A 16103-nucleotide genomic window follows, 5' to 3' on the forward strand; every position below is an offset into this window, starting at 1 on the left:
ATATTATTTTATCATTTTTTCTCCTCTCCTATCATTTTATATTTTTTTAATAATATTTCATATTATCCATATGTAATTTTTTCTACTACATGACCTAACATTTTGTTATTTTGTATCTTTTTCTTGTATGATGATATACTACCTTGTCCATCTTTAATTTTTTTAAGTTATTTTTATATTTTTTTTCTTATCCTATCATTTTATATTTTTTTAATAATATTTCATATTGTCATTTTGTATGATCTAACATTTTGTTATTTTGTATATTTTTCTTGTATAATGATATACTATTTTATTTGATATACTACCTTGTCCATCTTTACATTTTTAAAGTTATTTTGCATATTTTTTCTCCATCATATCGTTTTATATTTTCTTAATAATATTTCATCTTGTCATCTTGTATGACCTAATATTTTGTTATTTTGTATCTTTTTCTTGTATGATAGTATACTATTGTATTTGATATACTACATGGTCAATCTTTATTTTTTTTAAAGTTATTTTGTATCATTTTTTCTCCTACCATATCATTTTATATTTTTTTAATAATATTTTATATTGCTATTTTGTAAATTTTTCTACCATATGACTTAACATTTTGTTATTTTGTATCTTGTATGATGATATACTACATTGCCAATTTGTAATTTTTTAAAGTTATTTTCTATTTTTTATTTTATGATGATATATTATTTTATTTGAATGCAATTTTATTTGATATATTATTTTTTGGGTTGATGATGTATCAAATTGTTATTTTGTAATTTTTAATTTCATGAAAATATATCATGTTTTTAAAGTTTGGCATGACTTTTTTATTCTTTTTCTTCAAAAAAGTAGGTTACAACCAGAATTCAAATGGTTAGGTGATCTCAACCTGCCCAAAGGGAAACCAGATCTGTTGACCACCTGACTGTATTATAAGCCATCCAAAAACATAAAAGTTTAAGATTGTCTAGCAAAGCTGTATATGCCATGGTATCTTTAAGCCCTCTAAAATCTAAATAACTAAAACAAGATAGCATAGTTTGCAAATTCTTCATCTATAACAAAATTTAAAGCAAGAACTAATCCAAGCAAACTTCTAGTCATCGGATGAGTCCACTGGAAAATGATTCCTTCAAACTTGAACCAAGTAATTCTATCTAAGGGAGACAGGGAATATGTTTCTCAATGCGACTGAGGCGGGCATTCTGCTGCTAGATCTGGAACTGAATAAGTTGAAATTCCTTATGAATTTCATGTAGTCCATGATCAATCTTGGAAGAGCTAGCTGGAGAGTTCGTCAAGGCTTTGGCCACAATATTCTTCATTAGCCAATAAAGGTAGACAGTCTGCTTATGTTAGGAGGTCCTGCCTCTGGAGTGACCAGGGTCGGCGCCAATTCATGCCATTCTTCCATATCTATCTCTGCCCCTGCTCCCTGTTGATTTAATTTTGCTTCGCAACCCGATATTAACTGACGAAAATGCATAGTGCATGTCTGGAATGACTAAGTTGAGTCTCGAAGTGGATTTGTGGCCCCTATCCCTAGCTTGGCAAGGTTGGGGTTGGCTACCACCACGGCGTTGTCCAGCGTTTCTACCGTGCCCACAACCTCCACTAGTCGAGGAGCCTTTGTCAGAGGAGGGGCGAACTATATTGCTATTTAAACAAACACCGTAATGATATGAAACCCTAAGCTAGGGAGCCAAGACCTTGAGCTCGCAACGGATAACAACCTTAAGGTCTCGGTACACACACTGTAAAGTAAACCTATAAGGACACCACAACATAAATCCATATAACATTAAGTATTAGGGCTACAAACCCATCAATTTCCCCTAGAAATGTTTTGGGTCTGTCACAAGAGGTTGAAAACATCAATCCAAAGGCTCCCCAAACCATCTTAAGGAAAGATATTGAGTCAAATAAGGAGGGATCTTACCCAGTAGACCCCGATTATTAACAACTAGCAAAAACAACGAACAAGTAAAGCAATAAACCCAGTCAGCCATGCATGAGATATATATTGAATTCCAGACCAGAAAACTCAAGTACATCTCCATGCGAGATAACAAGATTCCAAAATAGACAGAAACAATGGTACAATATTCAGACAACCCATCATAAGAACCAACTTTTTCCTTCCAAAATTCACAGATGAAATTCCAATTGACTCCAGGCATTGCATTATAAACACTTCCCCATCGATAAATCAAATGAATTTGGCTTACAAGGGAAGGAATATAAGGGAGACTTAGAAGAATAACATAGTCGTTGTCATTAACCAAAGGAAGAAGGGAGTCGTCTACACCAGGGTGGCAGACTGTGTGAAACTCCTTCACATTCTGCCTCAGGCTTATCGAGAACCCTGTAACCATTCTAGCTACCAAAACAAGATTACTTCCACCTGAGAATCGAAAGCTACCATCATAAAACCCTGATGCAGAGGCGTCCCTTCGACCTTCCCTTGAGACATTAATTAGTTGCATGCGCGATGCCAGATTGCGATATGGTTCGAATGTGCGAGGGTTGTAACAAGGCCACCCTCCAACCCTACCTTTCGTGGCAATAATCATGGTACTAATCCCAAAGATGCCATTATGACGGCTCACACCCTGGTCGGGATGAAAATATATTGTTTTGATTGAATATAATTAAATATATTTTTTATGAAATATTTTATTATTTTATATTTGTATTTTTTTTGGTAAGCTTGACAACACACATCTTCATCATTCCAATATACACCCAGAATCGAACTGAACACTTCACTTCAAAGAATTCTTTAACAAAACCCCAGATCATAGTCTATCCAAAACTTATCTAAACATTTTATATTTATATTTTTTAAATAATATATTATTTTATAATAAATTTAATGATTAAAAATACATATTTTTTAATTATGTCAAAAATTAAATTATTATTATTTTAATAATTAAAAATATATAATTCATAAATTTAAATTAAAAATATATGTAAAATGTATCCACTTTTATATATATATATAGTTTTCCCTAGACTACTCCGTATGAATGCAATTCTATATAAATGCATTGGAACCCATAAACAAAACCAAGGCGGTGCTTAGACTTTAAAAGACCGTGTCTTGACTTAAAGTCATCAAAGGATACTCTGAACAAACAAAATTTCACTTCCTTTATATTCTACCAGATCATTACTTATTACTTTTGCTACTTCTTCCTGTGATTCAAATCCAGTTGTAGATCACTGAATTTTTGCAAACCCATTTTCTGTCTGCTTTTATTCCTTAACAGTAACTTGTCATATGATAGCTTGAAGCCTGATTTATTTCTTATATAGTACATCACACCACTCCCTGAGCCCTACTCATACCCACCTTTCAAACACCCTACTGGATTGAAGTTTGAGGAGGTAGGAAGATGAGCAGCAGCAGCATTAGCAATGAGCAATGTGAAGGCATAGTAATTGTGGGTGGTGGAATTGCAGGGCTTGCCACTGCAGTTGCCCTTCAGAGGTACTTAATTTCTTCTTCTGTTCATTTCCCTGCAACTTTGTATCCATTTAGCTGGTATAGGTCAATGGCTTCATGAAAATAATCAGTAATGTTTTTTCCTTTAAAATCTCTGATATTACTATAGAGTTCCTAAATCCTTGATATAATTGATGTGAAATAACTATTCCACTTTCCATTCATAATTTAGTGTTCATTTCCCTGCAACTTTGTATCCATTTAGCTGGTATAGGTCAATGGCTTCATGAAAATAATCAGTAATGCTCTTGCGTTTAAAATCTCTGATATTACTATCAGAGTTTGTAAATCCTTGATATAATTGACGTGAAATACCTATTCCACTTTCCATTCATAATTTAGTTTTTCAGATGGCAAAGCTCATTATTTAAACTTAATACCAAGCTATCTTTATTGATTTTGATAATTCCATATACATGAATGAATAGCGAATAAGGTGGGTTTCTTGCAGAATACCCTGTTCTGATATTTTTGTTAACAATTTATATCTACAGATAAAAGGTTATGGGTTCCAAGCACTCAGGTGTTCTCCAGCTTGGTGTTTTGGTTAAAAATCCATGCCTATGAATTTTATCTTCTTCAGAAGTTTTTCTTGATTGCAACAGCTCCATCTCCACATAGGAATAAATAGTCAGTGACCTGGATACCTTGCTGACCATCCAAGTTTCGGTTAAGATCCATATTTGCAAATAGGTTGAGCTCCATGTGTTCGCTGTGGCTTGAGAGGTCTGAGTGACAGTTTTGCATATAAATCTTTTAGAAACAGTTCGATCGGTGTTACTGGTTTCTTAGTTTCTTTGTTAACACCGGAGTTCATCTCTGTTCTTTCAGAAAACCAAGCCAAATCAGCTCATCCAAGTCATAGTTGCAATTTGACTCGGAAATATTGTTCAGACTTGCAAGACCAACACAAGTGAATCAGGTCGACTCAACGAAGCATCATGCCTATAAAACACACAGAAAAAACAAACGAAAAACATTTATTTTGCCTGTTTTCCTGGCCAGATTTCGCAGCAGACAAATAGCAGACTTGTCAAATGTCCAAAGTCTTGTGGAATTTTGCAGTATGCAGTACCATCATGTACTTTGAAATCAATTAATATTGAAAATTTGCATTTATATTGATATTGTAGGTTTTCATATTCATAGATTTTCTCTCTCTTATCTATATATATATATAGACACACACCCTCAAGACAGTTTTCATATTCATAGATTTTCTCTCTCTCTCTCATCTATATATATAGACACACACACCCTCAAGACAACTGCCACTCAGAAATCACGGCTTACCCTTGGACATTGCTAAGCCTGGTAATAGTAACTTTGGTTTTGAATGAACGAGATAGTGTAACAGAGTGTTTTTTTTCTTTCGTTTGTTAAATTTCAACTTCATTATTGTTCCATGCCTCTGCATATCCAACTATCCCGTTAGGTGAAGGTTAATTTTTCCGGCTCCTGTTTGGTTAATATTTCAAAAGCAGGATTCTGAAAATTGTTTGAACTAGTACTTATTGTGGTCATATTGACTGCCAAACATTGCGTCTTCATTAGGGGTCCTCATTCATATGATTGCTGATTTGTCACATTTGTAATGACCTTGTGCAGAGTTGGTTTGAAGAGCTTGGTGTTAGAGCGAGCAGACTCTTTACGAACCACAGGCACTGCATTGGCTCTAATGACCAATGCTTGGAGGGCCCTCGATGTTCTCGGTGTTGCAGATTCTCTCCGCCTGAAGCATCTACAGATACAGGGGTATGGCCATAACATCACTCAACTTGATCCTCTGTACTTTACCTCCAACAGCCCTTCCAACAATAATTTAGCTTCTTGTCTGCCAACTTGCAGGGCACAAGTGACTTCCTTCCCTTCAGGATTTACCAAGCAGCTCTCATACACTGGCTCTGGTAAATTGTAAGTATGCCAACATAACTCTTGGCTGATAAATTTCTCAAAAAGAATTCAAGACCATAGAAAACATAGATACAACAATTGTAAAAGCACGTCATCTTGTTGTTTCTGCCCTCCTGGATTCAGGATTTGATCGTTGAAACATTAAGACCACAATTCCCAAAACACGACTGATCTCGTTGCATGCAGAGTTTAGAATAATGGGTTTCTAGTTCTACCTTTTACAGAGGGTTGATATAGGTGCAACCAGTGGATAGGTAGAAAAATGTCCATCTGCATTTCAATATTTTCAAGATCAAAATGACCAGTACGGAAAACTAGAGGAGCCTGCCATAGCAAAAAGTTGATGCTCTGCTAGAATATGGACACCTATCAGTGTCATATGCTTGTCTGAACCCTAAGTCCAACCAAAAATTCAGATTCATAAGAAGCCCCTTGTTATTGGGCACAATATTCTTAACATCCTTTGCAATCACAGTTAGATCTGTGAAACCTGGTACCCAAAAACAGCATGCTAGGACAGGAGAAAAATACTCTCAGTTCTAGACTGATATCAGGTAGTTTTTTATTTCCCCCCTAGACAGTACCTCAAGCTTCTACTTTTGAAAAACGAAAATATTCCCAATTATATTGGATGTTTTTCCTGATTTGTGCATTTTGTTACCCGCTCCTTCTCATCTTAAATGTCTCTCAAGTTAGTGTTGTTGGTTCTTTCAGATTAATGCCCTTGCTTCTCTGGTTCAGATTAATGCTTATCCTGTTGCCTCTTTGCCTAATATTTACTTGTTTACCTGTTTTTATTCTTTATTTTTGTTCCTACTCATTTTTGCATTTAGGAGATTCTTTCGGCACTCTTAGCTGGACTTAACTCCATTGCAGATTCTGGGAATATTTCAGAATCTTACAAACATGAGCAAAGTAAATTGTTTGACCTCACTCATGTTTGTCAGATGCCAGAATAGTCCCAGAATCTGCAATCCTGCACTCCCTCATTGCCACTATGACATGAGGTACTTTATATTTCCATTATCTATTTCGGTCATTTGTGGACATCGATATAATTTCTTCATTCTTTCACATGCTTTGTGATGCTAAGGAGTTTTTCTTGAGTACTTTTCCTATCTGCCAGAGGGAATCATGAAGTTCGGTGTGTGAAAAGGCGTTTGCTTCTTGAAACCCTTGCAAAAGAATTGGCTCCAGGAACAATCAGATTCAACGCTAAAGTTGTTTCCGTTCAACAATCTACAAACTCTTCTTTAACTACAGTAAACCTGGAAGAAGGAGCACTTATCAGAGCTAAGGTAGATTCTGAAATCCAAACTTCTAATCCCCATTAATTGTAATGGAACTTGGTGTATATGCAATGCTAAATTGAATCTCCCCTTGCTAAACAAAGGTAATTTTAATAACCCATGTGCATTGGTTTCTATCAGATGGGAACCTCTGCAGTGGGTTTTCTCACGCAGAAGCACTTCATTTTGTATTTGTGACAAAACTACGGGGTTCCGTTCATTCAAGTTCGATCATTAAATCTATCTTCTATGGTGTGATGTTGGCCTCAACCATTTGGAATGTGTTTCTACTCACAGGTACTGATAGGTTGTGATGGAGTACATTCCGTAGTGGCTCATTCGCTGGGGCTTCAAGCCCCTAGTCTCTCTGGGAGATCTGCCATTAGGGGATTGGCAACGTACCCTGAAGGACATAAGTTTGGGCCAAAGATGCTGCAATTTATGGGAGAACATTTGCGGGCAGGTGTTGTTCCGTGTGATGAGGAGGATGTTTACTGGTTCATAGCCGGGACTTCACTTCCTTGTGGTATAATACTCCATCAACATTTGATATAATCACCAACCTTAAAAGTAGATTCTTAAAAGTTATTGAAAGCTTCTATTATATTCCTTTCATATAATTTTGAGCAACTACATTGCCTTTGAATTGATTAGCTTGACATGGTCATCATCAAATAGCAGTCACAAACCATGTGAACTATTTGAAAACAAATGACAAAAATATAATACATAACTAATTGGATGCGTTACAGATTCAGATATTGGACGTGATCCAAAGGGTATATTGGAAAAAGCATTGGAAATACTTGGAGATTATCCAGAGGAGGTTTTGGACGTAGTAAACAAAACTCAAATGGACACTTTAACATTAACTCCACTCAGCTTGAGATGGCCATGGGCAGTGTTATTTGGAAAACTATGTAAGGGTAATGTGTGTGTTGCAGGGGATGCAATGCATCCTATGACTCCAGACTTAGGACAAGGTGGTTGTTCTTCACTTGAGGATGCAGTGGTTCTTGGAAGGTGCTTGGGAGAAGCAATGGCAATCATGAATGGTCCAGAAGAAGAGAAAATAATTGAAGAAGCATTGAAGAAATATGTGGAGCAAAGGAGATGGAGAGCATTTTGGCTGATAAGTGGAGCATATATAACAGGATTATTGCAACAAGGATCTGGGGGTTTTATAACAAGATTCTTGCGAGATAAGGTTTTGTCTAGCAGGTTGTCCCAATTTTTTTTGAATCATGCAGACTTTGACTGTGGAACACTCTCTTCATGTAATCCTTCCTAATAATCTCCATTATCACTAATTGTCTACTACTTCCATGCTGGATGCCTCACCAATAAACATGGCAATTTCAGATGAACAGAATTGGTTGATACTTGTCTATTGAGGCAAAGGTCTACGAAGACTAAGACAAAAATAGATTCAATTTTTTTCCTTGATACTATCTAATCTCTATATTAAAATCTGGTCAGCTATGTATATATTAGTTATCTGGTCACCTATGTAAATATTAGTAAAGTACAACGAGCAAAAATTATCTGCACAACAGATTAAAGGACCTTTACTCTTTGCAGACATAACAGTGTCCAGCATGCACAATTTGTTAGATTTGCATCCAGGCCATGATCACTGATTTTTTTAAATGTGAACTTGTAAAAACCTAAAAAACTCATTCAATAAGATGACAAAAAATATAAAATATATAATTAACTAAGAGTATTGATGATTGAGAAAGATACTGGATATGGACCTCATACGTTACATTTCAGATATACTTTGACGATTCAAGGTTCCTTCTTATGGTATTTAGACCATACTTTGAAATCCTAATGAAAATGAAATTGATTGAAGGCAACTAGGGAAGGGTTAAAGAATCCAGGTTTCAACTAGATTAAAAAATTTGGATCCATATTTTTAAGATAGACTGACTTATTCATGAATCGTGAACTCTATAACGTTGCTTATATTTGAAATCCTAAATCTGAAATCTGAACTCTTATTTATTAATAAGCTTACAAATAACTGAACATTGAATGAACCCATTGTTAAAACATATCATGCTCTCACCTAATAATGGTCCTCTATATTCTATTATTACACCATTGTTACAAATAACAGAAAAATGAATGAACCCATTGTTAAAACATATCATGCTCTCACCTAATAATGGTCCTCTTCATCCTCTTATTGCACCATGGTCTTTTTGGTACCTCTAGGGTGGTGAGTGGCATGTCTTGTGCTCATCTTATGCCTACATAACACTCACATCAGGGTTGGTAGTCTTGCTAATGTGAACGCTTTATTTTTTTGTTCTATTTACTCACCATTTTTCTACCTTCTAGACTTTAAGGTCACATGCTAAAGATTGTTGTACAAATCTTATCATTATCCATTCAGTTACTTCATTCATTCTTGTGTCATCATATTTTTTTCTTTTTCTTTCTTTCAGTGTATATTATCTGAGGTCTCTTCCTTGACTGCTTTTTTCCTTTTTCATTGTAATGATACTCACATAATCAATACTTTATGCAAGTATGCATGTGACCCATAAACTATCGTGGATATTCCATTGAACAATTTGTCACAATAGATCTGATAAAATTATACTTAAAAATCTGAAAATGTATACCATGCAGATTATTTTTCCTTAGACTTTTGGATTTATGAAGTTACGGTTTCATGCATAAGATATTTGAAATGTGGAAAATAGAGAGTGGCCAAAACTAAAATCACTCACAACCGTAAGAACACAAGGTATACCCTAGGAAACCCTTTTCGGCGAAAGCCTAGTTAGAAGACTAGGTTGCTTAGCTCTCTCTATCTTCAAATGGAAAATGGATGCAAGTACAAAGAAGTGAGGCCTATGGCATGTGGGCTACTACATTGCACAAATCCTCTTTGTTTGCTTTTTATCCACTTGCAACTACTCTACTCATATATGGAACAAAATGCATCAAATAGAGAGGGACCATTGTTTCTCCTGGTGGTTATAACACGACCTGATAGCCTACTAGTGGTTAGGTTTGACTCTTTCAACTCTTAACTAGAGTTACAATATGGACTATTTTAGAGTCTTCTTCATCATGATCATGCAGCTAGCCCCTTTTCCATGAATAATGGTGTCTGATGTAGCATCCTCTTGAATTATGGTTATCAAAACAGGAAGGTCAACTTTCGAGTGGCATAACTTTTACATACAAACTTCGTTTGAAGTGATTTTTGCCCCATTGGAAATGCCTTTGTGTGTAAAGTAGCATGTACAAGTTCTAGAAATAGGGAAAAAAAGCTTTACCTCCCAAAAAACACTATTTGATGCCTTAAGCTACTCCTAGAATGTTTCACAACTCAATTTGTCAAACTAGGTCCCATAGGTAAAAAATGTTATTTTAGTTGATTCCTCCACTTTTCCCACTCTAAAAGCATTAAGATGGATGAAAAAATATAATAATCAAATCTGGATCACACTTCCCCATTTTTTGGGGCTTTTGATCCCCAAAAGCTATTATTGAATGAGGCCAAAAAAAATTCCTACACCACCTATCGGGCATAGCATTTAGCTTTGCTTGGAAATTGTCCTTTCATCCCAATCTGCCAAAAGTCATGTTGCCCTTGTCTTGTAGTTCTGGACCTCTTTTGCAAAATTGTATCTTATGTCAACTCTGCCTAAGCATATGGTGCCAAATCCTCTATAGAAGGGAGGACTTATTCCTCTTCCTAGTCTAGAATGGAAGGCTCAAAGAGTTTGAGATTGTCTACATTCACCACTTAAGTAAATGTGCATGTTGTTAGATTTCTAATACCAACGAAATTTATTTCTCACGACAATTTATTTTATCCCCAACAATTTATTTATTTTCCCAAATAAATATTGAATCACTGAAAAGTAAAATCACTGGTATTTTTAACTTCTAGAATTAAATATATGCAACGGAATTAAACAAGAGAGATCAATCGCACATTGCAAGGTAATTCACCCATACAATTTCTCTGTCATTTAATTATATGGAAAATATGGGTTTTACAACTTATAAAGATATAAGGAAAAATACAAAACTGAAACCTATGACATGACTCCCTCAAAATGAATTCAACCCAAGGAACTTGACCTCTTGGAAATCAACCTCTAGATGAAATCAGCCTGAATACTCAGCCAACAACTTGACCTGTGCTCTCCTTGCATGTCACTGATGCACACTAGGGAAAACTGGGCCTCCTCCAGATAAACTCAATCTCCCTATGAGAAGTTGGCTTTGTAATCTCCTGCTACTCTGCCTCCTAGATTCGGCCAAATCCACTCACACTTCTTCTTTGTGCTCATGATCCATAGAGCCACTTGCACTTACATAATATTGCTTTCTCTAAAAGATGACTTGATCATATGCTTTTTTCTTCACCTCCTCGTTAGGCTCCCTTTATAATATTCATTAAGTCCAAATCCCTAACCCTAATCTCACTTCTAGAATCATCTCAGAGATCAACGATTGAGATTATTTTTAAGTCACTTAAATAATTAAACTATTTGTCCTTATAAAATGACTTAATAGTCCACAATAATTACTTGAATTTCATTATTGTACTTTTCCTAAGTTATATTTAGGAAAGAAGACATAAATCACTTAATTCACCAAGCAAGCACTTAGAAGCGGAAAATAATGTCATCCAAGTACTAAGACACAAACTATGTAGAAGACCTTATAAAGCTACTACTAACTTCAACACTCCCTTCTAGCAAGGAATGGATTCTCCAACACCCCTAGCTTATCTCAACACTTCACAAACTTCCCTTTAACTAGAGGCTTAGTGAAAACATCTAACACCTTCTCCTCTATAGAAATGTATTGTAATATCACAACACCTCTCTGGCCCATGTCTCTAATGAAGTGATATATAATCTCAATATGCTTGGACCAGTCATGAAACATAGTTTTCTCAGAGAGCTTATTGTAACTCTAACTATCACAATGAAATATTGTTCGCCCCATTTGCATATCAAATATTCTTGCAAGCATCTTTTGAAACCATACTACCTCACAACTCACCATACTCACTTCCATGTACTCTGCCTCTGCTAAAATGAGTATCACTGACTACTATGTCCTACTGAACCATGAGATCATGGTTGATCCCAAGCTGAAACAACATCCAGAAGTGGAGTTTTTGTCCACTACACTCCCTGCCCAATCATATTCTTTGTACCCCTGTAGCTCCACTCCACCAGCACTGACATACCTCACCCCAAAGTCTACTATATCATGCAGGTACCTCAAAACATGATTTTCTACCACCTAATGAACTTGTCTTAGCTCCATCATGAACTGGTTGTGTGTTCACAACAAAACATATATTCGGCCTAGTGTTGATCAGATATATCAAGGAACTTATCAGTTGCCTATATAGTGTGGCATCCACTAATTCACCTTTAGAAGTGCTCAATTTATTCAGGTTAGTGATCATTAGTGTAGACATAGGCCGAAAATCCTCCATATTGAAACTCTTCAAGATTTCAATTGCACACTTTCCCTGCCTAGGGAAAATCTCTCTTAGTTGTTTTCACACCTCCAATTCCAAAACGTAGTGCATCAATCTAGTGTCCTTGAAGTTGAACTATGAAGCAATATCCTCCTTGCACATCTCTATGAGCTTCTCGGATATTGTCAAAAGAGATCATCAACATATAATACCAAGATGAGTGGTCCACCCTCAATAAGTACATAGTATAAGTTGGGATCTGCTTCACTCTTGGTGACGCCCAAACCAAGAAGATATCCATCGATCCTATCATACCATGTTGTTAATTTTAGGTATGTTCTATTCTAGAGAAATTTATTTCAATTTCTTTTCCACATTAGCAATCACATCAGCATAAAGTATACTGAAATAAATTGCTCTAGCATAGAACATACCTAAAATTAACATGGAATCAGAGTTGAGGTGCAGACAATGCCCAAGCAAGAGTGAAAGAGAAATCACCAAAGACAATAGGGACAAGACAAAAGGATCAATGAATTCCACATCTCTCTTCTAAGTTCGCTAAGGGTGAAGTGGAAGCAGAGAATATTATCAGAATGGCAAAGCGGAAGATCACTTCATTGGGAAGTTCAAATCTAAGGGTGGAAGGAAAGGCAGATGCCTTGGTTGTAATAAGTTCGGCCATCATGCAAAGCAGTGTTCGAATAGTAGAGACACATCTCTTGATGAAGATAACAATCATTCCAGGGACATCTTCAATGATTAGAGGAATGGTAAGTAATGTAGGTCATCAAGGAAATGGTCGACTCTTCAAAGAAAGCAAGGAACCCCAAAATCTTTTTTATGTACCTGATCGCAAGAAGAACCTGGTGCCGATCTCAGAAATGGAAGTTTAAGGTTTCAAGGTGGCACTCATCGATGGAAAGGTACGTGTTTGAAAATAGATTTTTCAAAGATGTTTTAGAGTTAAGAGTTGTATCAAGTCCACTAGGGACCATGTCCATTGACTCAACATTGGAGGTCTGTGAGTCAGATGGTGACCGGGATGCCTGAATTCAAAAGGAGCATGAAGGTACATGTCTGAGATGTACTGAAGGAAAATCTTACAAGGGGACCATTCCCCTCATGTAACAGGTCCACATGTTTGGAACAACCCATGGAGTTTGAGATTCATGAACGAGAATCTCATGTATACAGGTGGAAGAAAGCCTGTCTATGGCTTGAAGCAAAACACTCAGGCGTAGTATGAGAGGATTGATCGCTGTTTGATGAAGTTGAGATTCACTAGGAGTGAAACCGATCCAAACCATTACCCGAAGGTTGTGGATGATAGACCTCTCATACTGGCACCTCATAAGGACGACCTATTTTTGATAGGTGCATACCTTCTCATTTGCAGAAGTAAGAGGGAGTTAGATTTCGAATGTGGAATGATAAACTGCAAGCCTGTGACTACCTCGAGGATATTAACTTTCAGAAGTTATATGGTAGTGATGTCAGACCAGATTTGGGAAATGCCTCTGAGTTTCATAAACTCAATCACGTTGATGTTCTTGGTGAACTTTCGTTCAGACATATGTTTTGCAGTTAGCATGGTGAGCTCATATTTGGTTGAGCCTCACTGGATTGGTGCTATGAATCCTCTGAGATATCTTCGGGGAACAATCTCTCATGGATTGAGACACACACACACACACTTGGATCTCTTCCTCTCTCTACTTGTCTTTGGGTTTTAGTAGGAGGAGAGATCCTAAGGAAAAGTTGGAAAAGTCAAAATTGCCGGAAAACCTGGAAAAGCTGGAACTGCTGGAAAAGCCAAAACTGTCGGAAAATCTCCACTCCACCAGCCCTGACATACCTCACCCCAAAGTCTACTATATCATGCAGGTACCTCAACACATGATTTTCTACCACCTAATGAACTTGTCTTAGCTCCATGATGAACTGGGTGTGTGTTCACAACAAAACATATATTCGGCCTAGTGTTGATCAGATACATCAAGGAACTTATCAATTGCCTATATAGTGTGGCATCCACTAATTCACCTTTAGAAGTGCTCAATTTCTTCAGGTTAGTGATCATTAGTGTAGGCACAGGCCTATAATCCTCCATATTGAACCTCTTCAAGATTTCAATTGCATACTTTCCCTGCCCAGGGAAAATCTCTCTTGGTTGTTTTAACACCTCCAATCCCAAAAAGTAGTGCATCAATCCGATGTCCTTGAAGTCAAACTATGAAGCAAGATCCTCCTTGCACATCTCTATGAGTTTCTCGGATATTGTCAAAAGAGATAATCCACATATAATACCAAGATGAGTGGTCCACCCTTAACAAGTACATAGTATAAGTTGGGATCCACTTCACTCTTGGTGACACCCAAACCAAGAAGATATCCATCGATCCTAGCATACCATGTGCATGGAGCCTGCTTTAGCTCATAAAGGACCTTATTCAACTTTCATACATGGCAATCTCTTCCCTACACCTCAAAGCCATGAGGTTGCTCAATATACAACTCCTCCTCGATTACCCCACTGAGGAAAGTAGTCTTCACATCCATCTGATGTGTCCTCTGCCCCATCTCTGAAGCAATGGACATAACTGCTCTACTGGATGTATATCTAGAAATAGGTGCGAATGTCTTCTCATATTTCGCTACCTCCTTCTGGGAGAACCCTATCACCACAAACCTCACTTTATACTTCTCGATACTACCATTAGTTGTATGTTTGATCTTATAGATCCATTGAGAAGTGACAATAGACTTTCCCTTTGATCTCGACATGATGTCCCATACATCATTTCTCATGGTGGATCTATTCTCCTCTATCATTGCATATCTTTAGACCTTCTCATTTATAACCTCCTAAAAAGTGGAAGGCTCATATTTGTTGATGTTGCTCTTTAGTGCCAAATAACTAAAAAAAATCTCATCGGTGGTCTGCTCTGCCTAAAGATGCTACTATTAGCCTCCACATGCTCCTCAACATCCCTCAAGGTTTGCTCGTCCCATCTCAGCCTCTTCCTGGTATAACTCGAACGAATATCCAATGCCGCCAAATCTATCCACTGTGTATCTATTACTAGTGCTACTAGTCCTTGCTTAACCTTAGGAGCCTCTCACTCGCAATCCACTATCGTTGTTGGCTCCTTCTCATGAGATCTCTTGAGGGTTCTTCCCTCATCAAATTTGAAATATTGAATCAATATCACCTTCCTCTATCCTAGAATGTAGACTCGGTAGGCCTTTGATACCTCACTATAACCCACAAATACGCCCCTCTCAAACAAGGGATCCAATTTAGTCCTTTTTATTTGTAGGAACATGGACATAAAGTGGACTACTAAATATGCGAAAGTGACTCACATATGATTTTACTTTTGTAAGCAACTCTTGTTGAGTCGCTTCATCCAACACATTGTGAGGACTCTTGTTCTACATGTACGTAGTTGTATTGCAAGCCTTCACCTATGAAAACATAGGCAACTCCTTATCATAGATAATTTCCCTCGCTGCCTCCTTGACGATCCTATTTTTCCTCTTAGCAACCCCATTCTGACGAGGGTTGTAAAGCATTGTGAGCTCCTTCTTAATTCTTTCTTCCTTGCAAAAATCCTAGAACTCATTGGAGGTATACTTGCCCCCATTATTCGATCACAACTCCTTAATATTCCTCCCAGTTTGGTTCTTCGTAAGAGTTTTGAACTCCTAAAACTAATCAAATACCCCATCCTTGGTCTTCAGGAGGTAGATCCAAGTTTTCCTAGAATAATCATCTATGAACGTTGCAAATTTAAGGACCCAGTGATCAATGTCACAGACATAGGACCATAAATATCTGAGTGCATTGAGTCTAGTGTTATCACTCAGATTTTCCCTAGAAGTTATTGAAGAAGGAATGGTCAGAGGTAACCACAAT

At 36.9% G+C, this 16103-nt stretch overlaps 1 protein-coding gene across 3 annotated transcripts; it reads left to right on the top strand.

Moving 5' to 3' along the window:
* Positions 1-3073: 3073 nt before the first annotated feature.
* LOC149258581 (monooxygenase 2-like) lies at positions 3074-8179 on the top strand. Of its 3 annotated transcripts, XM_089415543.1 has the most exons (7): positions 3075-3487; positions 5111-5257; positions 5351-5416; positions 6364-6423; positions 6543-6714; positions 7003-7231; positions 7458-8174. In XM_089415543.1, the coding sequence occupies exons 1-7, from the start codon at positions 3393-3395 to the stop codon at positions 7994-7996; spliced, it is 1308 nt and encodes a 435-aa protein (XP_089271669.1). In that variant the 5' UTR covers positions 3075-3392; the 3' UTR covers positions 7997-8174. The 3 variants fall into 3 exon arrangements, with proteins under 3 accessions (XP_089271675.1, XP_089271669.1, XP_089271671.1); XM_089415545.1 differs by lacking the exon at positions 6364-6423 and having other exon boundaries at positions 3076-3487; positions 7458-8170; XM_089415549.1 differs by lacking the exons at positions 5111-5257; positions 5351-5416; positions 6364-6423 and having other exon boundaries at positions 3074-3487; positions 7458-8179.
* Positions 8180-16103: the final 7924 nt, after the last annotated feature.

This window comes from Pinus tabuliformis, chromosome 6 (genome assembly GCF_031772625.1).
Source record: "Pinus tabuliformis cultivar Carrire ecotype Pingquan chromosome 6, CPIR1, whole genome shotgun sequence".
Lineage (NCBI taxonomy): Eukaryota > Viridiplantae > Streptophyta > Pinopsida > Pinales > Pinaceae > Pinus > Pinus tabuliformis.

Coding starts and splice junctions, on each gene's coding strand:
- LOC149258581 (XM_089415543.1), top strand. CDS start 3,393: ATGAGCAGCAGCAGCATTAGCAATGAGCAATGTGAAGGCATAGTAATT. Junction 6,715..7,002: donor GAGCACTTATCAGAGCTAAG/GTAGATTCTGAA, acceptor TTCTACTCACAG/GTACTGATAGGTTGTGATGG. Junction 7,232..7,457: donor CGGGACTTCACTTCCTTGTG/GTATAATACTCC, acceptor GATGCGTTACAG/ATTCAGATATTGGACGTGAT.